A 24,978-nucleotide genomic window follows, 5' to 3' on the forward strand; every position below is an offset into this window, starting at 1 on the left:
AATCTGTGAGGTGTAAAATACACCTTACATATTACTTTGCGGTATCACAACTTAAACAATAAGGCCGCCTTAGTATCCTTCTTTTTTAATTTCTACTTCTCTTGTTGACATCCTTAAATTTATGTGGCGTACAAATATATAGTATAAATATATAGCATATTCAACTCAATATTTATTTTATATTATGCAAGATTAAAAAAAAATTCAAAAAAACTTCTAACCAATAAACAGCAAGCTTAATGTAGCATTGTTAAGTTTTATAATAGGAAACTATTCTTTTTAGTATTTTGACCTACCACTAATATCAAATATTTATTATAAAATTTATATCAAAATTACTACAATTCATAACAATCTGTCAGTTTAGGTAATTAATACAAACCTCGGGATGTCTTATTATTAAAATATGTATCTAAAAAAATCTCAAAATTAATTTGAATCGATGTAAATTTGACTCAAAGTTCGGAAAATAGATATTCGTATATCTATGGTGTAATATTGTAGTTATAGATGCATATTTAGATCAAACACATATCAATATTGTTTCCGATTTGTAACTTAGAGTCACTCATACTACGGGGCATATTCGGAATGGGGAGGGAGGGGCTAAAATCTAATGTCATGCGGTTTCAAGCAATTTTTATTTTGTAACTTTCTGGTTGCTAAAGATAATTTGAAAACATAATAATTACGCTAAGCAGTGATAGCCCAGTGGGTAGGCTTCGACTTCACCTTCGGGGGGCCAAGTTCGAATCCCAGAACGCACATCAACTTTCCTAAGTTATGTGTGTTTTAAGCAATTACAATATCACTTGCTTCAGTCGTGAGGCAACCTGCATGCCTGAGAGTTCTCCATAATCTTTTCAAAGGTGTGTGGAGTGTGGAGGATAGTCTTGTCATAGTATACTACGGTTGGACCGGTGGAAGGACGGAGGGGGCATCAAGGGGCGGAGAAGGTGGGGGAGGACCGGAGAGTAAGAGAGGGAATACAAAAAACTTCACGCAGTCACGCAGTAGGTGTGGGAATAACTATGTGAAAAATATTACTACTATGATAAGAGGGAGAGGGTGGTGTCTTCAGTGGCGTGCACTTCATACATGCGCAAAATCCCTGCCTACCCTAAAATTGATACATAGCTCGTATAGGAGGAGGATTTTTGCCATTTGATGCAATTTTCCTGCTGTAAGCATACCATGGTAAGAAACCCAGTGCACGACACTGGGTGTCTTGGTCACAGACACAGGGTGGAGGGGGATACAAAAATTAAAAAAAAAAAGGTTATTTACTATGGGTAATTAGTTACGTTCCCTCACCTAAATCGAAAGAGTAAACGGTAATAAGTTAAACATCTTCGTTTAATTTTTGAACGTAGATCCGCGTCTCTTTGGTGCTTGTCTAGTACGTGAATATGATGGAGCGTATGAGGCCGTCGCGCACGGAGTCGCTGCTGTGGCCGATGCCGAAGTTGAAGAACACGGACTCGGCGGCCACTTGCTGCGCGCACGAGCCCATGGGGTACCAGCCCACCTTGTTGAACACGATGCCCACCTTGTACACCTAGACAAGCAATTAAAGATTTTAAACTAAGATTTTCATGGTTGATCAACATTTCTTAAATATAGGGTTCCAAACGCGCCCTGGTCTAAGAAGAGCCCACAACAAACTTAACCAAGTTTTTTTTGTTATCACCATCTCACAGTCGAGTTAATGTTGAGCTATGAAGTTAGAGCAATTCATACCCAAGCTTTTTTATCACACATGTAATCCTTAATATTATAAAACAACACAGAGTGTGAAACTTTGTAAGTTCAGTCAAAGTACAACAAAACAGATCCGTTCAGCTATGTCGTTAAGGCGAATCGCTTCCCGTTGAACTATATTTAAGAAATGGAAAAACAATATTTCGATTTAAGCGATTCGAGGGCTGTTCTTAGGCAGGTCGAATTTGGAACCCTTCTAGCTTTAAGTTAACAGCAGTTAACAAAAATGTTTGTAATACTAGTCGTAAGTTGAGAAAAAAAATATGGATTTTATTTACGCAAATTTTTTTGACTGAGCGGCATTGACGGTATGCATAAAACGACGTTTGGGGTTTTCACTTGACAGTATTAAAAAACCTCCGTATAATAAATACAATGGCGGTCACCGACTAAACCTTTTTGTTAAATATATTAAGATCTATATAAGGTTATTAAACATTTATCATCTTGTTTGCAGCTAACATAAATGTCGATTTGAGATATCTGTAAAAAAAACTCAAAATTAAATTTCTCCGTAGGAGATTTCAGTTTCCGAGCTTTTATACTTATTTCATGATTCTGCTCGTTCAATTTTCGAATATGTAAAACGTCGGTTGCACCCGTGTGACACTTAGCGTACTAAATAAGGGCGATATTAATAAACGTGGAATAGCTTAGGCATGGCTACGAAGTGTTTTTTCACATTACATCTGACGTCATATTTCAATTTGAGAGAGTTAAAACACTGCATAGCGTACGGAACGGTGTAGTGCGTGCGGCGGTACCTTGTTCCGCTGGATGTACACGGGCCGGTTGAACATGATGTCGAGCAGGTGGCGGTACGGCACGCGGTTTGTGTAGTGCGTGTAGGTGAGGCGCGCGCCGTCCGCGTCCAGCAGGTGTGCGTACAGCAGCTCGGAGTAGCCCGTGCCGATCGCGGTGACACCGTTCTCCAAGCTCGGCGCCTGCGTCGGCACCTGGGGACCGCGACAACGCTCGAAGTCGTAAACACGTACGCACCACGTGTTTTCGCGACTTCGTGACAACGCCTTTTAATTCGATGGAGCCGGCTGCACGCACGAAAAAACACGACTCATGCGGCGTTACCTCGCTCTGAGGCGTTTCATTTAAGGTTAGCGAGAGCGCGGAACGAGCGACAAAGAGGCACAATCCGCCTCCGCGTTCGGCAGCGTTCGACATCTGTCTCTCTTTTACTTGAGTGAGCGATGCGTCCGCGTGGACAGATGCTATACAATAATACATTTACATGTTTTCGTCAAGTATGAAGTGCAGTGGAAAGTGAATGTGGTGTCAATTACACATATTGAATAACACAAATTGTAAGAAATTATCACACATGTTTAAAAGTTGTAAAACAATTGCTCAACGCACATTCATACTTGTAAAAACTATGTACATTGTAAAAAAAATATTTACATAATTGTAATTATGCGTACAAAAAATGTAACTTGATAAATTCAATTGTGATTTCCATTTACCTCATCTCTATATCAATACAAAATATCTATCAAACAAAAAAAATTAATATTTTTTTTTTTGAAGAATGCAACCATTCCATTAGTATTTTCTTATGACGTTGTCACGTTCAACTATCGTCAGTAAAACGACTTTACAGACAACCGATTTTTTAATCTGATTTCATAATGACGGCCGACTGGCGCAGTAGGCAGCCACCCTGCTTTTTGAGTTCTAGGCCGTGGGTTCGATTCCCACAACTGGAAAATGTTTGTGTGAACATTATTGTTTTTTAGTGTCTGGGTGTTTATCTGTTTATTACAAGTATTTATACTCATGTATTATATTCACAAAAATATTCAACAGCTATCTTAGTAAACAAAGCTACGCTAACTTTGGGGCTAGATGGCGATGTGTGTATTGTCGTAGTATATTCATTTATTTATTTATAATATGGAAATTAAAAGGATTTCCGCTTCAAGGCATTTGATATGTTTAAAAATGAATTGAATTTTCACGTTATTGACTGTAAGTGACTCCATACCATTTAGCAGATTACAGTAATTATTTTACCACCAATGTTTTAAACGTTTACCATAAAATAGAGAAAATGGAAAAGATTATAGAGCTAGCAACATTCCGCGGGTGCGAAGTGAGAAGTGGGCGGGGTGTTTTCACTGTCTTTTGGACACCGCATGTAATTTTTTTTTTTCTCACTCAGTTATCGTCTGACACGGTGTCAGAGACTTTTTTTATGCGACTTTTGCTCTGAATAAGCGCCAGCTCACGATGGTCGTGATACGGTTATGCTACATTGCTTTTTTTTTTACTGCCTTCTCCTTCTACTTTCTACTTATGCGTGAGTTAGCATGTGATATTGACTGAACGAGGGATCCGCATGTTGAGGGGTCTTGATTCTGTGGTCGCGCCAGTCACCGGTGTCGCCCAGGTACCAGGTAAATTAACAATCGACTTAACAGAAATGGACATAAATTAGTGATAATTGCATATCGTCTGCGAAAGGTACAGAACTCCTTTGTGGGGTTGAGTATACGCTTTTACAACATGATTCCTAAGGAAATTCTTGACCTACCAATGCATATATTAAAAAAATGTGTAAAAACGCATCTACTACAGCGAGGTTACTATACATTTGATGAATTCCTCAATGACAAGGTAGAATGGAAGCAGCCAGCCTCACTCTCATCTCCCGCAAGATAGCAAAACGATTGTAAATGTTGATGTTGGAAAAGAGCAACTGGGTTCCTCGCCGGCTCTTCTCGGTAGAATCCGCTTTCCGGACCGGTGGTAGAGTCACTACAAACATAGATACTTGTCGTTTCAAAAGTGCTTATAAAGTAGGCCTACTTGAAATAAATGAACTAGAATTGACCTGCACGCCCAGCAGGCAGATGTTCTTGTCCACCATGAAGGTGACGGAGCAGTCGAGCCCGCTGGTGTTGAGGCAGTCGGTGTGCTGTACGATGGCGCGCTGGCAGTAGATCTTGTGTTGGTCGCCGTGTCGCTCCATGTGCTCCAGCACGCCCACGCCCGACACGGGGTTGTGGATGGACGACGGCAGGCGGACACCTGCAAGCCGACCTAGCTGTGTCACCTACGAACTGCATAATCCAACGTACGGGAAATTAAAAAAAAAATGCAGCTTTGTACAAGTGTTGTTTGACATTGAAAAGTGTTATTCAGAACTAGCTGACCCGCGCAGTGGCGGTACTGCCATAGAAGCCGAAAAGCCCGGCTTTAATTATCAATCGAAATTCCTTATCATAATTTGCCTATAGACCATAATCAGTAGTGTAATTGAGTTTATGTAAGACGAGTTCATGTTTGTCATTCGGCACAACAAAAACTACCTTATAAAGTCATATGATGACTCAAATTAGTCCTATATGTAACTGGGCTTGCTCTAATTCAAGACCCGTCCCGAATACGTCTGCATCAAATCGTTTTATTATCTTAAAAAACCTAGTAACTAATCCCAGATCCAGTTTTATTTCCAAACTATGTTATTCGCGGCCCGTATTCGCTGAACGTGTTGTTCTATACCCGTCGCAACTTTTAAGCTAGGTTCAATTTGAATAATTTAAAAATTAATTTGCAGGTATATACTTAATCAAACTTAATTTTTATATTATTTTATTTCTGTTGCATTTACAATATAAGTAGGATGGTACGCATGCATTCGATCGTTGTCCCATATGCCTTGCGAATTGCTGTTATCAGTGAAGAGTTATCCTTTATCACCGACAATATTTATCAGATCTCCATTAAAATTAGACCATACATGCTTGATAGTATACACTAAATGTACAGAAATCTTCCAGTTACAGTTTTATTATAAGTATAGATAAATCCTTATTAATATTTAAAAATGCGTGTGAAGTTAAGTGTGTTCGTTAGTTTGTTTGTTCTTCTTTTACGCCTTAACTAAACAACCAAACAACTTTATTTTTGGGCATAGAGTTAGTGAAAGGACAGAGAGTGACATAGCTTTTTTTATTATGTAAAATATATTTAAAAAAATCGATTTGTATCTGAGGTTCTATATTATGTAGATTCAATTACAGTCACAAAAAAAAAATGTGTGAGCCGTCACCGGACGCCAAATAGACAAATTTGTTCCACAACTATCATATCATATAGCCCATCATAAGCCAAGCTACAATATAATGGGCTTTTGATGAGAAACATTGTGTGTCTGTTCACTTAAATACTAACTTTTCTGACCCGGGAATCAGCGGCGTGCACTGGGTTTCTTAACAGGGTATGCATACAGCAGGAAAATTGCATAAAACAGCAAAAATCCTTCTCCCATACCAGTTATATATAAACTTTAGGGTTCCACTGCCGGGAATCGAATCTTTGACATCGAACAAAGTTCCTCGCAATCGAAAAAGGAAAGCAGAGTGTTTAATTCGGTTATAAAACCCATTTTCTGTCCTTGTAGCACAAACGGCTTTTGATTCTCTATTTTAAATTTTTTCATTTGAAGTTTTTGAAAAATTTTTCGTTTTTTTTTAATTTTTCGCTTTGTTGTATTTTCTAAATACTTATATACATATTTTTGTTTACTCTCAGTACTTTTATTTACTGAACGGTATATTAAGATACAAAATATCATTTAACAAGACACCATGGGCCATAGCTGTGTTATTGTGGCCTTGATCGAACACATAACGTGACGTCATGATTACATACCGTAATACATTTTGGCCTTCGATATCGTCGGCTCGTTAGCTTAGCGGTTAGAGCACCCATTTAAATATGTAATAGAGGAGGTCGGGGGTTCAAATCCCTCACGAGCCGTTTTTTTTTATGTTTTTATAATTTTCTTTTTTATCTTTTAGTAAATATTATCTGATGCTTTGACATATTAATTAAGCTATTTTATAGAATTAACTGTTATGAATTCGATTCCAGTGTCAACAATCTATGTTTTCCCACAAATGACTTCTGTATCTTTCGCAGGCGATATGCAGATTTCTGTGGTATTACTACGTTAAGAATAAGAGAGCTAATTCCGTAAACAAACTGTTCTACACTGTAGAACATATTTGTTTTTTTTATTCCACTAAAAGTTAGCCCTTGACTGCAATCTTACCTGGTGGTAAGTGATGATGCCGTCTAAGATGGTAGAGGGCTAACCTGTTAGGGAGTATCATACCCCTAATCGGTTCCTACGCGACATCGCACCGGAACACTAAATCGCTTAGCGGCACGTCTTTGTCGGAAACCTCCCTCCAGATCAGACCAGAGAAAATTCAGCAATTATAAATTCCAAAATCGCCTCGGCCGGGAATCACAACACTATTCATTATATTATACAATGATTCATAAAATTTTGGATTATTAATTTAATATCACTTATTTATACATTATAATAAAAAAAACCAAATTTAACATTTGGTATTTATCGTTGCATGTCTATGTATTATATAATTACGTACTCAGCTCTACTTTTAAATTTTTCTCACATTCGAGGGCCTCGGGAATATTAATAAAATTAATAAGATTTTATATGCAAGAAACATTGTAGAATGAAGAAATCTCTTTACAGATAATGTGCACTTGTGCACGTCCTGTCCTTTTAATGTTATTTTTTTTAATTTTTGGTACTAAATAAATAAAAACGATAAACGATAAAAAAGCTTGGGTGTGAATTGCTCTTGCTTCATAGCTAAATGAATTTACTGTCAGATGGTGCTAACAAAAAAAATACCCGGCTAAATTTGTTGTGGGCTCTTCTTAGAACAGGGCGCGTTTAGAACCCTCGTAGCTTTTGATTTAAGTTGGAGAACGAAGTGATCACCATCCCCTTACAATTATGTAAACATAGGTATGAACGCTTCATAAGTGCCTGTGATAGGACTACGTGAATGAAGAAATATTGAATTTGAATTTGAATTTAAATAGCTCACCCTCCTGCCTCGTGGGGCGCGGGTAGGTGGTGGTCACACAGGGCTGCGGCAAGCGGGACACCTCGCACTGGTCCACCGTCACCGGGCTGGGAGTGTCCACCGTGAACGTCGGCATCTGCAGACACAAACAAAACCATCTGATAGAAGGCTTCGGCTACGTCCGGTAACACTGCCACCACTGTTTTTTTTTTCCAGTAACAATGAATGAATGAATGAATACACTTTTATTGTACACCACATAAAAATACAGGAAAAATTATAAAAAAAAACTAGTTTGCCAAGGTTGCCTGGCAGAGATCGCTACTTAGCGATAAGGCCGCCTTTTGTATTCTACTTGTGTCTTTGTATTTCTTTTGTTTTTTTATTTTCCTAACTTCATTGTGGTGTACAAATAAAGAGTTAAATAATAATAATAATAGTTTACACGGTGTATTAACGAATTAGGCGGCCTTATCGCTACACAGCGAAATAACAATAGAAGTAAGATACATTTTAAGATTAAGTAAGATTTTTGACGAATGTCTGGCGCAATGGTTCGATTACCGGCACCACCAATTTGGGAATTTATTTGGGAAGCTTTGGCCGTGGCTCGTTACCAACCTACCGACAATGACGTGCCGCTAAGCGATTTAGTGTTCCGGTGCGATGTCGCGTAGAAACCCATTAACCCCTTGCGGTTTCAGTAAAAAGTCCCGCGCACGTCTCACTTCACACACACAACAGATATACACAATACGGTACATCCTGACAGACGGACACGGATGTAGAGCGGAGTTTTAGTAATAATAATAACAATAATTTTTATTTCAGGCATCAAGGCTCATATTTTTGTTATTAAAAATACATTATTTCTAAATAACTAAAAGATAATTAATGTTTTAGTTTATATAAAACGTAAGCTTATAGAAAAATTCTATTATAATATTAAGGATTACATGTAGGATAAAAAATCTTGGGTGTGAATTGCTCTTCCTTCATAGCTCATCATTAACTAGATTGTAAGATGGTGATAACGAAAAAAAAAAAGTTTTTTGTGGGCTCTTCTTAGACCAGGGCGCATTTGGAACCCTCGTAGCTTTAGTTTTAAGTTAACGAATGCAGTTATCACCATCACTAACATTAGTGTAACATGTTAAATGTATGAACGCTTCATAAGTGCCCGTAATGAGGTCTACATGAATAACACATTTTTGAATTTGAATTTTGAATTTAAATAATCCCTACTAATCCCTATCCCTACTAATATTATAATTGTCAATGTAAGTTTGTTTGTTACGCTTTCACGCAAAAACTACTTAACCGATCCTCATGAAACTTTTTACACATATTCTTGGAAGTGTTAGAAGTAATATAGGATACTTTATATTCCTACATTAAGCTCGGTTCCTTTGGGAGAGGGGATGAAAGTTGACGATTTTACTCTAAATTTATAACTCCGACAAATTATAACCGATTTAAATAATTATTTTTTACTATAGAGGATATAATATGTATTTAATTTTGACCAAACTTTCTGTAGATCTGATGAATGTGGTTGGAGATAGAGAACAGAACTCTTCAGCGGACAGCAGAAAACCCCTCATTTAAGGCTTATCTTTACTGAATAATTTAATTTTTTTTTAAGAACTACAAGTAAATTGAATGCCACATCAAAATACAAAATCAAACGCAGGCGAAGTCGCGGGCAACAGCTAGTAAATAATAAATAAAATAGATGATTAATTGTAATACGGTCCCGTTTTACTTGGGTACTGATAAACTGAGAATGTTGGCGATGACTCACATTACTGGATGAGCCGCCTCCAAATAGCTGTTTCCTCGGTTCCCTGCACATTGAGAAGCCCTCGGGCATCGCGACATCAGTCACTGAGGACAATATATTCATCAGAACCGCGAAAGCTTCCGACTCGCTCAGTAGAGGCGACCTCGCGGGCCCGGCTGCGAACTGCTGCGGTGACAGTGTGAGGAATCGGATCTTCTCCACCGCTTTGCGTATTGTCACTTTTTCTTTGTTATCTGTGGACCGGAAATAAATAACGGTGAGTCAAAACCATGAAGCTGTCATAGCCCAGTTGGTACAGCTTCGGCTTTCCTTTCGTGGAGCCAGAGTTCGAGCCCTGGCACGTATCACAGACTTTTGGAGTTATAAATAAATAAATAAATATACTACGACAATACACACATCGCCGTCTAGCCCCAAAGTAAGCGTAGCTTGTGTGGCTACTAAGATGACTGTTAAATATTTTTATGAATAATATACATAAATACATAGAACATACATATAAACACCCAGACACTGGAAAACATTCATACTCATCACACAAAAAAATGCAGTAGTGGGAATCGAACCCACGGCCTTGGACTCAGAAAGCAGGGTCACTGCAAACTGCGCCAATCGGCCGCCAGTCCGTTATGTGCGTTTTTTGCGAAGGAAAACATCGTGAGGAAACATGCATGCGTTATGGAGAACTCTGAGAGTTCTCAAGAGTGTGTGAAGTCTACCAATCCGCACTTGGCCAGCGTGGACTACGGCCTAAACTCTTCTTTCTCTTTATTCTAATTTGATAAGATTATTTCATTTCTTTATTTGCAAAATAAAATTTTTGTTTATTATATCATTGCACGACTCAAGCACTCTCTGATGCTTCACGATCGAAAAATTTTTTTCGCCTCATTTCGGCGGCTATTTTTATTATTATAGCCTTATTAGTTCACGGAATCAAGATATTTTGCATACTATTGTCGAGATAATTTATTGGAGATTAATTCCATACTTTTAAAAAATTTATTTACTGCAATAGAATTGGAAAAAAACACCAAAATAGGTCAAAAAAAATTCTTGTCCGTCATGTGTGAAACCCGAAAACACTTGTGAAAAAATCCATTATTTGAGTTAAATTTAAAAAAAAAAATGTAATCGACGATTGTAGGTCACTGAATCCGAATGATTAATTAATTCAGTGTAGTTTAATTGCAATTAATAAAAAACGAAAACTGCAAGACTGTCTATCTATATATATCCATGTAAACTTAACATGGTGGATATATCTATATCTATAGATATTATGTACATTTATTCCACCAGGGGCGCTTGTGCAGTACCTTCCTAGTACAGCTGTTTTTTCGGCAACTAATTTTGAACGACTTTGGTTTTTTTTTTTTTTTTCAATATTTGATAATTAAATAAGCATTATGAGTCGTGCACTTTTGGATTGTCCAATTTTTTTTTAATCTACAGTCGATAAGGCAGGAATTATGTTAATTTCAATTTCCAGCCATTATCTTTAGCCGATTTTTCTAATATTAAATTTGATGATGATAAGCCAACAACTAAAACCTGCAAGCCTCAGTTTTTTTTATTCTAAAACGATGTGTGTGTGAATTCTACCAATATATGTATACAGTAAAAATGTTTAACACCCAATGAAGTGGGCACGGGTCATATGTTACATTATAATGCTTTATAGTTTGTCTGGGTGGATTTTTTTTTTGTGCTGGTACTATCGGCTTAAGGCTGTGTAAAATCACGCTACGAAAAATAGCTACCACGACCACGCTACGACCATCAATGAGTAATATTGAGAAAACTACAAAAATTATCTTCTTTAAGGGTTTCTGATGTGTGTGTGAAATTATAATTCACAGGCTTGGGAGGTACATTATGCACTGTCTCTGAGACTTATCTGTGAAACCGAAAACCTTATAGTTTTTGAGTAAACCACTGCCATATTTTTTGCTCAAAGAAATTAGATACAGCTCTAACATCACATGCAATATATTATACGGTATGCGTCGCATATTCAAATTTAAAATTCAAAATTCATTTATTTCAAGTAGGCCAAGTTCGGAAGGCAGATTCGACGGAGAAGAAGCCGGCAAGAAACTCAGCAGTTGCTCTTTTCCAATTTCATAGGGTTGGTACTATGCGAGTGTCGGTCTTTTATCTTCAATAGGGTTGTCATAAGTAAACACTAAGAATGTTTTGAATTCGTTAATTTGGAATAATAAATATGCTTCTTTTTATTTAATATTTTTACAGGTGATTCCTTTTGAAATATTTTTATGAATCCTTTAATGCTATTTCGTAATTCTGTAACACGTTGTATATGAGGGGTTAGAGTTACCCCTGCTGTCGCTGGCAGGCTTCTTGGCAGGCTCGCTGGGGGTCGTGGTTTGCTCGGGCTCCCGGCTGGTCTCCATCACGGCTTCGGGGCTGCTCTCCGCACTACTTTCCACATTCACCACCTGCGGACATGACCATGGAATTTTGAGCCACGTGAGCTCTCTTGATGCTCATCTCTTTATGAGAGTTCCTCTTATTCAAATTAAAAACTTCTTTATTCATGTAGGCCTATCACAGGCACTTATGAAGCGTTCATACATATAATATGTTTACATAATTGTAAGGCCATCCCCTTCGTTCGCCAACTTAAACCTAAAGCTACGAGGTTTCCAAACGCGCATTTATTACAGCGAGGTTATTATACAATTGATGAATTTCTTAATGACAAGGTTGCTTAAAAGCACCCGGCTCCGCTTTCATCTCTCACAAGATAGAAAATTGAATTTTAAAATGTAAAAAGTAAATTGTTGATATTGGAAAAGAGCAACTGCTGAGTTTCTTGCCGGCTTCTTCTCGGTAGAATCTGCCTTCCGAACCGGTGGTAGAGTCACTACACACAGACAGACTTGACGTTTCAAAAGTGCTTATATATGAGCCTACTTGAAATAAATGAATTTTAAATTTGAATGTAGAATTTTGCGCCTTGGTCTAAGCAAAGCCCACAACAAACTTAACCGGGTAATTTTTTTTTTTGTTATCACCATCTCGCAGTAAATTTATATTACGCTATGAAGTAATAGCAATTCAAACCCAAGCTTTTTTATCGAAGTAATCCTTAACGTTATAATAGGATTGTTAAACTTAAACAGACAGACAGACAGTTCCCAAAAGTTTTTACAACTAAAGTTAATAACAATGGTTTCTTCTTTGAACAACTTATTATAGTTGTGAGCAGCGGTATTATCATCAGCATTACCGGCCCACTACAGGGCACGGGTTTCCTTCCACAATGAGAAGAGGCCTAGAAGATGCCTATTCACTTTTGATTTGAAGGTACAAAAAACGTAGGTACCGGGGAAAATGGAAGCTGGAAGGGCATTCCAGATCCTAGCGGTGCGAATCAGAAACGAGGATGCAAAGCGCAAACTACGTACGCGTCCGCGGTATATCAACCACGTAGGGATGCAGATCCTTACGGTTCCTCGCATAAAATTAAAAAACAACTTAAATCGTAATAAAATCAGCTAAGATGATCAGATTCGCGATATTCATTTTGAATAGTTATTTGAACACCAAACGATATAACAAAGTTTCTTAAGAAATATGGCAATTACTAAAGAACTACAAAGTTAGGGATAATTTACCTAAGAGGGAATTTATAATATCCGAATTTTCTCTAGGACGGTCTGGTGGCTTTGGCCGTGGCTAGTCACAACCCTACCCACAAAGACGTGCCGCTAAGCGATTTAATGAAGGCCGATTGGCGCAGTGGGCAGCGACCCTGCTATTCTGAGTCGAGGCTGTGGTTTCGAACCGACAGCCTTTTTCAGGTGTGGGAATCGACTCCCACACGTGGAAAATGTTTGAGTGATTTTCATGAATGTTTTTCAATGTTTATTTGTATATCCCTACTAAAATTATAAATATGAATGTAAGTTTGTTTGTTACGCTTTCACGCAAAAACTACTAAACCGATCATCATGAATCTTTGTACACATATTCCTGAAGGTATTAGAAGTAATATAGGATTTTTTTTATCCCGAAATTAAGCTCAGTTATTTTGGGAGAGGCGACGAAAGTGTTTGACGATTTTACACCATAACGCCGCCAAATGATAACCGATTTAAAAACCTAACCTAAATTGAATGCCACATGTCTTTCGAAAAACAAAAACAAACGCAGACGAAGGGCAACAGCTAGTTATAAATATTTATGTATATTATTCATAAAAATATTCATCAGTCATCTCAGTACCCATAACACAAGCTACGCTTACTTTGGGGCTAGATGGCGATGTGTGTATTGTCGTAGTATATTTATTAATTTATTTACCTGTTCTTTTTCATGCGATGTGGAGGGAGTTGGGCTTTTTCGTTTCTCCAATGGAGATGGGTCATCTGTATTGGGAAGGAGGGAGGCTCTCCTCTCCAGAGTATTTGCGTATCTGTGGAAAATTCAATGTTGAGGAATATACTAATGAAGATTTTTTATTCCATTATTCCATAGTGCTAGACTGTAATCTAACCAATGCCTATGGCCCACTACAGGGCACCGGTCTCCTCCCACAATGATAAGCCGTTAAGGACGTAGTCCACAACGCTGGCCCAGTGCGGTTTGTCGGACTCCACACAGCTTTGAGAACATAATGGAGAACTCTCGGGCATGAAGGTTTTCTCACGATGTTTTCCTTCACAACAAACTCGAAACAAGTGGTGTTTTAATTGCTGAAAACGCACATAACCTAGTAAAGTTAGAGGTGAGTGCTGGGATTCAAACTCAGCACCCCGCAAGTGAAGTCAAGCTTGTCAAGCTACAAGGCTATCACCGCTTCATTTCTGGACTGTCCTTCCTGAACACCCTAACTATGCAACCAATCAACTTGATATTTGAATCTAGAGTTAATGAAAAGACGGACAGAGACATAGGCTACTTTTGATCCAAGAAATACAAACGGTTAGATTTATAAGAGACTAGAAGAAACAATACCTTCAACGTTGATCCAAAATGTAAATATAAATTTGTTTCATCTAAATTGCACATATAATGAGTTGACGAACTGGCTATCCTAGCTAGATTTTATCTGTGTTAAGGTTAACCAACCCCTGGCCCCCGGAACATACATAAACAGATTGAAATTAATTATATTAATTTAAATCTATTATGTAGCTTTAATTGTAACTTAAAAGAAACAAAAGGAAATAATAAAAATAGTAAAGTGTGTAAAATATTAAAAACATTAAGCATAAACTCAAAAGATACTTTTTGGCGAAGCTTTTTTAGTTAAGTTAGCTGTCTCTTTTGTATCTCATATAGTTTTCATTTATTTATTTTGGTACTTGCTACTATTAAAAATGTACACGCTTACTTAGTTCCTATCGTTCGTTTGTTCATCTAATTAACACCTAAGGTAATCGTTGCAGATATGCACCGACGACAAACCTCTGTGGTTTTTTCGGTGCTTTTATACTTATCATTTTAATATGATTGTTTTATTTGATAAAAAAAAAAAAGATCTTAAATGAATACTGTCCAGCCATAATCTTAGGAGCATATCAGCAAGGTTACAACACACAAACTAGTTCCAGTACTCTCAATGATAACTTCATTAAGAATTTGACTCACTATTTGAAACTTTGTTTCTTTGGAATAGTCAATCTCACCTTACTGCTGCTTCAAATAAGTCAAGTTCACTATCCACGTTCAGATGATCCAAAGAGAAGACAGTTATAACTGTATTTATTTCCACATCCTCAAAACTACAGTCATTTAATACCTCTTTGGTGTTCATACTTATAATCTGAAAGAAAAAAGCATATTATTTATTAGTGCATACATTACAATTTAATTTTTTTACAATACTGTAAATCTTTTACAAAACTGTACAACAATTTGACATATCTCTATTAATAACATATTGTTAATGCAAAATATATTAAACAACGTAAAAAAAAAATTATAATTGTGCTCGATCTCAACATTTTCTTCATAGTACACTTTCTGTCAACATTAATACTGATTACTTAAAAGCTGATAATAATAATAGAGGAATATAGTAGAGAATATAATGACCTGCAAGCATTTCTCCATCAAGACATTTTCCTCAAACAACCTTGCAAATTCATAAGCCCTGCAAGCGTTCCTTGGATAAAGATCTGACCAGAGATATTTTGTGCATTCCTTGACAAGATGGGGCAACATATACTTCTTGGCACCATAGCACAGTTCGCAGGCCTTATCAAATGAGCTTATGTTAATGTTGCCTGTGTAAATATATCTGAAAAGAGAATGTCATGTAACTTATTAGTACCAGCTCTTATTTGACTTGCCATGCTTGTAAGTAAAAATAATGACAGTGTATAGTCAGTACATATTTGAAAATTTAATGTACGATCATAAAAACATTTCTAAATTTAAGAAAAAATGTGACTGCAATAATTTAAACATTAGAAGTAAGAATAAACTTACATTGCAATATACTAGGTTACATAAAATTCATAATTCGAATAAAGGAAATTGCATACAATTCTACAATAAACTACCAATTGACATCTTGGAGATGTCTCTTAAAAAGTTCAAAGTTTGTATTAAACGTAAGCTTATAGAAAAGTCCTATTATAGTATAAAGAACTATGTAAACGATAAAAAAGCTTGGGTGTAAATTATTGCTCTAACCAAGTTGCTTTTCTAATAATTTAAAATGACAAAGTGAGATGGTGATAACAAAAAAAAAAAACACCTGGCTAAGTTTGTTGTGGGCTTCTTCTTAGACCAGGACGCGTTAGGAACCCTCTTAGCTTTAGTTTTAAGTTTACGAATGTGGTTATCGCCATCATCTCACTACCGTGTAATTCTTATGTACGCATCAAAAGTGCCACCTATGGGCCTACTTGAATAAAATATTTTTGACTGTGACTTTGACTTTGTATGTGGGTCATATTTTATATATTTTTTTTTTTTATAAAATAAATAAATATACAACGAAAATACAGACATTGCCATCCAGCCCCAAAAGTTTGCATAGCTTGTGTTATGGTTACTAAGATGACTGATGAATATTTTTATGAATGATATACATAAATACTTAGAATATAAATATAAACACCCAGACACTGAAAAACATTCATGCTCGTAACACAAACATTTTCCAGTAGTGGGAATCGAACCCACAGTCTTGGGCTCAGAAAGCAGGGTTGCTGCAAACTGTGCCAATCGGCCGTCAAATAAAAAAGTATAATTTGATTTAAACCAGTTATACACCCAAAGCAATTAGTTGAATTTTTCAAATACCTATTCAAAAACTAAGATGGCAGACCAATTTTTATTATGCACCACACAATATGTGAGAAAAATAAAAGGATATATTGAGATGATGAAAACATTGTTCTAAATTTTTTTTTAATTGGTTTTTTTTTTTTGTTATGCATTGCTTTTTGATGCAGTTCATTTATGTGCCATAAATGTGTAGAAATATTCATATATCATATACCCAGTAGTTTATTTGCCAGCAGGCAACTCCAACATTTTATATAATGCACAAATCTCTTTAAACCTGCATACAAGGCTCTCAAGTTTTATAGACTCTAAAGGTATTTGGGCTTATAGCTCCAAATACTTTCATTACCATTGCCAACAATAAATAATCAATTTGATAGGAATCTATAAAGAAAATGCCTCTTGGTTCTTAAGAGTATCAATTAGAAGGATGTAAATTGTAATTGTGTGTGTAGAAATAAAGTGTAGAAATGACAAAATATACAGTATTAGTAATAACTAAAAGTCTAGCTTTTAAAGCTTTCATGGGGCCATTTTTCTAATGGAAGCTTCATGAAAAAAATTATCCTAATTTTCGAGAAAACCATTAATAATAAAATTTATCTAATTTTATCAGTGCACACAACAGCAGGATGCCATAAATTTATACTGAAAAGTAAAGAACACTTATATTTGTTTTCCATCTGGGTAATATATACATGTTTGGCTAATAGACTGTGGTAAAACACTTCTGAAACAGCTACTAGATAGGGCCTCTAAATGAACCAATGATATTGCAAGGGAGCAGCAAACAATTCAATACAACTTGATTCTCGCAATAGCCTTAGGTATGACAGACACCTATCCTCTATTGGCATAACTACTATAAACTATAGCTGATTTAACAGTACTAGTGCCGATATAATTACAAAACATTAGGAAAACAATGCATCTTACTCCAAAAGAGCCTTGAAAGCATCTATCTGTACATCAACAATAGGTATCGGTTCATTCCGTTCCGCCATTCCACCGTAAAACATAGCTTCGAATACTGGCGAGGCCATGGCGAGGATTAGCTTATGACCTGCTAACACCACTTGGTTAGGTTCTGTGCCCACCAAAAAGTTGCAGTCAGACCATTGGCCAGTTTGTAACAGGTAAGCACCTCTTTGCTTCAGCTCTGTGCATTCCAGTTGCCAATCTGTAGGTGTAGCTGCCATTTTGCTTCAAAATGTAAGTGAATTCAGCCAAAAAAAATTACTCGTTCAAGGAACTTCAAGAATATTTTGATACACTTCACGGTTCACATGAAAACCAAACCATTTATTTATTTTCCCTGAAAAATTGACAAATGTCACACACAATGACATTGATTGAAAAGTCAAACTTCACAGTTACACAGTTTAAAAATGGTCGGAAATCGAAATTCGGAGTTCGACCATCAAAACTGGCTTTCATTTAAATCAGCACTTTGAATTATAAAAATATTTCACCATAATTGTAAAGGCAAAAATTTATAATTAACCTTTGTGATGTAATTAATTCGTTTAAGAATCAATAAAACGAAACGTCAAGCTAATTTATGTCAAGTTATATGACATTTGTCAAAATAAATTGCGAAAAGAATTTGCGCGATGCAATGTAGTTATGTCAGACTTTAGTAATTAAAACGAATTAATTTAATAATATCCGCAAAATGAATCATGAAGAGATAAAACTAGTGGTACAGGAAAAGTTTCTGTCGAGTGAGAGAGTTACGGCGTTCCTATGTGACGCCAAAGTGCTCCACCCAGACTGGGTCAAGAAGGACAGGCTCTTAGCGATTGTGGAGTATGGAGATGAGAAAGCTGTTTTTTGTTTATTTACATCGTGCTACCCACCGAAGTCCTTCACCGACTTATCCATAGAAATAGTACTGCCAATTGACAATAGTTTTAAATGCGAAATCGACAACAAACCATCTGATCCCGAAGCAATTTTGTACCTGAATTTACAATCTCGTAGTAATAAATTTAAATTTGAAATTCAAATGACTACTCGGGTGGACAATTTTGTAGATGATTTGTTCAGGGGAATTGAGGCTGTAAACAAATTAGAAATGCAACCTGAGTTTCTATGGCTTAAGAAATACAATGGGAAAAGCGAAGATGATATTATAGTTCAAAGCCTGGTAGTTCCTAGAAGTGAGGTGACACACAACCAAAACTCAGCCCCTGTGGCAATAAGAGAGAGTCTAATTAAGCGTAAGATGTGTGACAAAGAGTATGACTACACATTTACAAAGAAATTTACAGTATTCTGTGGCACATGGAATGTCAATGATAAATCACCTATGATTCCTCTCAAGGACTGGTTGTGTGTGGACAAAGAACCCCCTGATATATATGCAGTTGGTTTCCAAGAGCTGGACTTATCGAAGGAAACATTTCTGTTTGACCAGACTTTTAGAGAAGAAGAGTGGTACAATGCTGTTGTCCATTATGTGGATAAAAGGGCAAAGTATGTTAAAATAGAGAGAGTACGATTGGTGGGCATGATGCTTATTATTCTTATTAAGGAAAAGCATTATTCTCATGTACGAAATATTATCTGTGATACAGTTGGAACTGGAATAATGGGGAAGATGGGCAACAAAGGTGGGGTATCGATAAGGTTTGACTTGCACAACACTTCCATTTGCTTTGTCAACTCTCATTTGGCTGCTCATGTTGAAGAGTATGAAAGGCGGAATCAGGATTTCAGAGATATTTGCAACAGAACAAGATTTGCGCAGCCAAATCAACAAGCCAAAGGCATTAAAGACCATGATCACATATATTGGATTGGTGATCTAAACTACCGAATAACTGAGTTGGATCCTCAGGGTGTTAAGAATTTAGTCAAGGAAAATAACTTTGCCCCTGTCCTGGAATGGGACCAGTTAAAACAACAGCATAAAAACAACAATGTATTTGCAGGTTATATTGAAGGTGAGATAAATTTCAAACCAACTTATAAATATGATCCAGGCACGGATAACTGGGATTCAAGTGAGAAGAACCGTGCACCAGCCTGGTGTGATCGAATATTTTGGAAGGGAAATAACATTATTCAGTTAGCATACAGAAGCCATCCATCATTGAATATAAGTGACCATAAACCGGTGTCTGCATCATTCATTTCTGAAATTAAAATAATTGATGACGAAAAATACAGGAAAGTGTATGAGGAAGTTATAAAACAATTGGATAAACTTGAAAATGAACTTATACCGCAAGTTAAGGTAGATGTTACAGAAATAGATTTTGGAACTGTTAGGTATTTGGAGTTGCAAGTAAGAACCATAACAATAAAAAACACTGGCAAGTTACCAGTGGAATTTGAATTTATAAAGAAACTTGATGAATCAAATTTCTGCAAAGACTGGCTCATAGTTGAACCTTACAAGAAATGTATATGTGCTGATGAATCATGCGAAATTCAACTTAAAGTGCTTATAAATAAGACTTCTGCTTGCAAGATGAATGCTGGAACTGACAAATTATACGATATTTTAGTCCTACACTTATATGGTGGTAAAGATATATTTATCACTGTTAATGGGTCATACCAAAGAAGCTGTTTTGGGTGTTCCATTGAAGTTCTTGTTAATTTAAATATGCCAATAAGGGAAGTACCTGTAGGAAAACTTATAGAGCTGGAAAGCAAGAGAGATCAGTATATTTCTAATCAGTCAACTTACTCTATACCAAAGGAGATATGGTTCTTGGTTGACCACATTTACCTACATGGGCTTAAAGAGCCAAATTTGTTTGAGCAGCCTGGATTGCACTCTGAGGTATTGCAAATAAGAGATTGGTTGGACAGTGGGTCTATTGACCCAATTCCTGGAAGTATACATTCAGTAGCTGAGGCATTGCTACTCCTATTAGAGAGTACAGCTGATCCTATAATTCCTTATAATCTTCAATCAGTCTGCCTTCGAGCATCAGTTAATTATTTACAATGCAAACAAATAGTTATGGAGTTGCCAGAGTTTCGAAAGAATGTTTTTCTTTATTTATGTGAATTTTTGCAAGAAGCCTTGCAGCACAGTGCAGAAAATGGCTTAGATGCAAAAACATTATCAACACTTTTTGGAGCAATATTTTTAAGAGACAATCCTAATTTAATTCAAGAACCCCAGTCTCGAATAAATAAGCAAGTAATCGACAAAAAGAAGGCCCAGTTTGTTTATCATTTTCTCATAAATGATCACAGTGACTTGATATTTTCAAGATAGTCATTATTTTCTAAATATTGTCCTTTTTAAATTATTGAAATACTCAAAACATTCTCCCATAGTTAATTTTAGGCTTATTTATATTAATTTAAAACCATTACAATTTTAGATGTTGACAAAAAAATCTATTGTTATTTGTGTAAGACAAAGTAAATATAGTGGTGCTAATCAAGTTCTACACAAATCCTAACACAGCAAGACAGTGTAACCTAAGAAAAGGTTTTCTTTGTTTTGTACAATGTGAATTCTAGGATTTGTATACAACTGAATTGGTATCAACTTCATTACATTAGTAATTCTATAAGTTATAATTAAAAACATCACCTTAGTTATAAATTAATGGAATTAACAAACACTTAATATTGTATAATAATATATTCAATGAATTAATCAACGAAAACTTCTACTGAGCGGCCAAGAAACTATAGTTGTAACATTAGCATTTTGTTGTATTTTTTATAAAAGTATAATAGAGTTTTTAGGTACATTTGGCTTTCTTATGTATAATTTTAACTTATTGTTATATATTTTTCTGTCTGTATTTTATGACATGCTTTAGAAAATTCCCTGAGAAGACTAATTATATATCTACCCTTTTATACAATTTATAAGTCTATATTTATCAAAGACACATACCTACCTATTTAAAAAAATAATTCATCATTTATAATGTCCTTCACCAGTTTGCTTTATGGAAAATCAGAATCGAGCATTCCACTGTAATTGCATTAAATGCATTCAAGATGAATAAAATAGTATGTAATCAAATTATTATGTAATTGGAATACTTAAATATGCATTTACTGATACTGGACTGGTATTTTATATATTACTGTATTGTAAAGTGCTACAATGTAAAGTGTAAGTTAGTCCAGAATCTTTGTTTGAAAAAGATTATTGGGGGCTTTGCTGATCAAGTCTTAATATATTAATCATGTTTTCTTCAAACCTTTGATTTTGGACTTAACCATTCTTTTCATAGTATACAGATAATTATGTCACCGTAGTCTTACTTGTAATATTGGTGAGAAATAAGTGTTTTAATAATCGTCATTGTACTTGTTCTTCATCTGTAGTTGTTTTATATTAGGTACGCCTATTTACCAAATAAATGTTTAACATTAAAAAGGTTTACAATTCATATTATTGATAATAATTTATTAAACATTGAAAGAAATTCCTTTCGGTTTTATTAACAATCTTCAACCTAACAACAAATCTTTTGTGTTGAAAAAGCCAAGTAAAATATCTTACGATACACAGAAGTATCGTAACGAAGCATGCCTATAAGGTCAAGATTCAAGTCTTAGCCTGAAAACACAGAATTCTGCTGTGGGATCGCAGCGCCACCTATGCATGCTAATTATTATACCACTGATCTATGGAGGGTAGAGGTAAGGAGAGTCATCTGTGTATATGAAAAAGTGTCGTCAAAATGTATTAAATTAGGCGCCACATTTGCATCAGGGTAACTCTTAAAAGAAGCGCCAAATATAAATACCGTACTATTTACTGTTTACGAAATAAAATCACTCTAAACGCACGTTTGGTTATAATAAATCTGTAAGGTTATATTTACCACAATATTTTGTACAACGTAAGTTGGTGAAATTCTCAATAATTAACTACTTTAGTCGATAATGACATTAAATATTTTAACTCGGCATACTTCAATTCATCTACGATTGCTACATTCATACCATACCCTGTGCATCCACCAGCGCCATTGTGGAGGATTTTTGAACTGTTATTTAGCGCAACAACTGGACACTTTTTCAACTTTTCTCCCATATAAGATGACTCTCCTTACCTCTACCCTCCATACACTGATCAATGAAACCGTCCATAGATCTAAAAAATAAATAAATAAGTCCAGCAGTTCAGGGACACGCACTACAAATTATTTATATGCAAAATTAATGCGATTTTAGGTATCTACTTTTATTTTAGATATTGATTATCATCGCATCTCCGAACTGAAAAAGTTAATGCTTATTTTAACGTTGTCGCTTAAACCGAGAGGTGGCGATGTGTTGTTGTATTCTCTTTGGTCTGCCCATCTTCCATCTCAGAAATAATATTATTGTGATTAACTTTTATTATACGTTGAAATATACATTTTACAGTTAAAATAACTAATTATATAAATATAGAATGTGTACAATATAAAACAATACATATATTTTGAACGCAGCTAAATCCTCGGTCGATCAAATCGATTCCAAAGCGGCAATTTTAAGTTTAACCAATAGCAATCCCTCTTTTGACGTATGTCAATCGGTGTCACTGAAAGTTCATTACCGTTTGAAAACCATAAACATTGTTGTTTTGAAGATCAATGCATTTCCGCGATTCGTAACCTGCGTTTGTTTATTTCAAATTCAATTTGTAACTGTTTCAACGGTGAAACTAGTGAAGTTAAAAGCGGGCGCGAATTAAATACTCTTTAGAATCCTTCTGACATTTGTTCTAAACGGACGGTGACCGTGAATGCATCCAACTGCATCTTGAATTCAGATTTTCTTTGTTGGAGGACCAAGTGAACAACAATGGAGGTTGAAAACAAATGTGAGTAGATTTTATTTTTATTTTTATATTCTGAGTTTATTGCGCGCAACGACTTCAAAGTAAAGATTCAGTCTACGGTTACTATTAAAATTATTTATTCAGTAAATTTATGTACCTACGGCATTCAAAGAAAAATAATTCAATTCTATCCATAGGCGGTTAATTTCGGTGCGCAGGCGCACCCTCTTATTTTAAGCCGAACCTACCTCTTGGAGTGATATCAACGCGGATTTTTCTATTACATTCGTAGGACTTCTCGGTAGATTTTTGGATAAATTTCAGCTGTATCCCGTAAGACTCAAAAGCCGAGAAGAACGTAGCACTTTGTTTTTAATTCCATTGATGTTTTGTTTCCATCACACGTTATGTTCTTTAGAATAAGTTTTTTTTTAAATAACGTAGGACCACCGGGAGCTCTAGGAACCCCAGAGAATAATATTTGTATTCGCGGTGTATTTTTTTATTTCATTTAGAACCTACCCTACTTGTATTTATAATATAAAATTACCTACAATTTTAATGAAAGGGATTTCTAAGCAATAAACACACTTGGGCGATAGGGTGTGGCCACGCTTTGGTGCACGCAGCAGGGCTTAAGCAGACAGATGTCATCGAATAGAAAAATTCACATCTCATGAGTTATTACGGTAGGCAGTGCTTTTGTAAGTGTATGAAGTGCATGCAACTACTGCCATGTAATACCAGCTATAGAACCTCGCTATATATTCCTCCCCGGTCTGCCTTCGGACCAGATGCTATCCAAATGCTTCTATGTTAGGTAAACCTACACCATAGCTTCATTACGTACCTATGGCAGTTACGTGCCCACCAATTATAAATATTTAAAACTAAATAAATCTTTGAAAAGCTTTGTGTCGTCGCGGAAGTTAGCTACGAGTGTAGTTTCGCGCAGGTAGATACCGAATATCGAATCCCGCGCATCGAAACACACGAAGTTTGAAAAGTCATAAAGTTTTATTCGGACTACACCAAATCCTAAACATAAAAAAAAAAAAAAAACTATTTTTAGAATGAAGCAATCGTGATTTAGAAACTGAGACTGGGAACCGGCTTATCATTAAATAAATTAACTATAGTACCTACAAGTCTGTTAACTTTTACTATCTTATAGATTAAATGAGAGTAGCTAATAACAACAATAAATCTGTGAAAGCGTTATCTACGTTGGCCTAATCATAGTCACTTGCGACTGCACTGATAACGGAAGTTTTAAGAAATTCAATGGTTACATTAGGTATAATATTTATTTCAAGTCTAGTCAGTGATAGAGGCATTTACTTAACGTAAACTTAAGCTATGTAGGTACCTATGTAAAAAATATTACTACAACCCCACCAGTATACCAACGTAATCCTGTACATTCCCAATGGCAGAAACTTGCCCGCAATCGAAGAAAGCTTGCTTTGCCAAAAAAAAACGAAAGCAGAAAAGTTTAAAGGGTC

The 24,978-nt window shown here is 35.9% G+C and overlaps 3 protein-coding genes across 4 annotated transcripts in view; 2 read left to right on the plus strand and 1 right to left on the minus strand.

The window, feature by feature from the left end:
- Window positions 1-784: 784 nt before the first annotated feature.
- Window positions 785-23,856, minus strand: LOC120636832. 2 transcript variants are annotated; one of them, XM_039908398.1, is made up of 10 exons: window positions 17,644-17,906; window positions 15,505-15,709; window positions 15,096-15,232; window positions 13,768-13,879; window positions 11,777-11,897; window positions 9,436-9,668; window positions 7,653-7,767; window positions 4,610-4,806; window positions 2,526-2,717; window positions 785-1,558 (listed from the first exon to the last, which is right to left on the minus strand). In XM_039908398.1, exons 1-10 carry the CDS (start codon window positions 17,904-17,906, stop codon window positions 1,397-1,399), a joined length of 1,737 nt encoding a protein of 578 aa, XP_039764332.1. In that variant the 3' UTR covers window positions 785-1,396. The 2 variants fall into 2 exon arrangements, with proteins under 2 accessions (XP_039764332.1, XP_039764338.1); XM_039908404.1 differs by lacking the exon at window positions 17,644-17,906 and adding an exon at window positions 23,758-23,856 and having other exon boundaries at window positions 1,397-1,558.
- Window positions 18,309-22,074, plus strand: LOC120636823 (type II inositol 1,4,5-trisphosphate 5-phosphatase). Its single transcript, XM_039908390.1, has one exon. It carries the CDS (start codon window positions 18,383-18,385, stop codon window positions 20,945-20,947), a length of 2,565 nt encoding a protein of 854 aa, XP_039764324.1. The 5' UTR covers window positions 18,309-18,382; the 3' UTR covers window positions 20,948-22,074.
- The window catches only part of LOC120636848 (stathmin-2-B), a 73,137-nt gene continuing 71,420 nt past the window's right edge, over window positions 23,262-24,978 (plus strand). The window contains exon 1 of the mRNA XM_039908420.1: window positions 23,262-23,515. Coding sequence (XP_039764354.1) covers window positions 23,497-23,515 — 19 coding nt within the window. The 5' untranslated portion in view covers window positions 23,262-23,496. The remainder of the gene's footprint in view (window positions 23,516-24,978) is intronic.

This window comes from Pararge aegeria, chromosome 3, assembly GCF_905163445.1.
Source record: "Pararge aegeria chromosome 3, ilParAegt1.1, whole genome shotgun sequence".
Taxonomy (NCBI): domain Eukaryota; kingdom Metazoa; phylum Arthropoda; class Insecta; order Lepidoptera; family Nymphalidae; genus Pararge; species Pararge aegeria.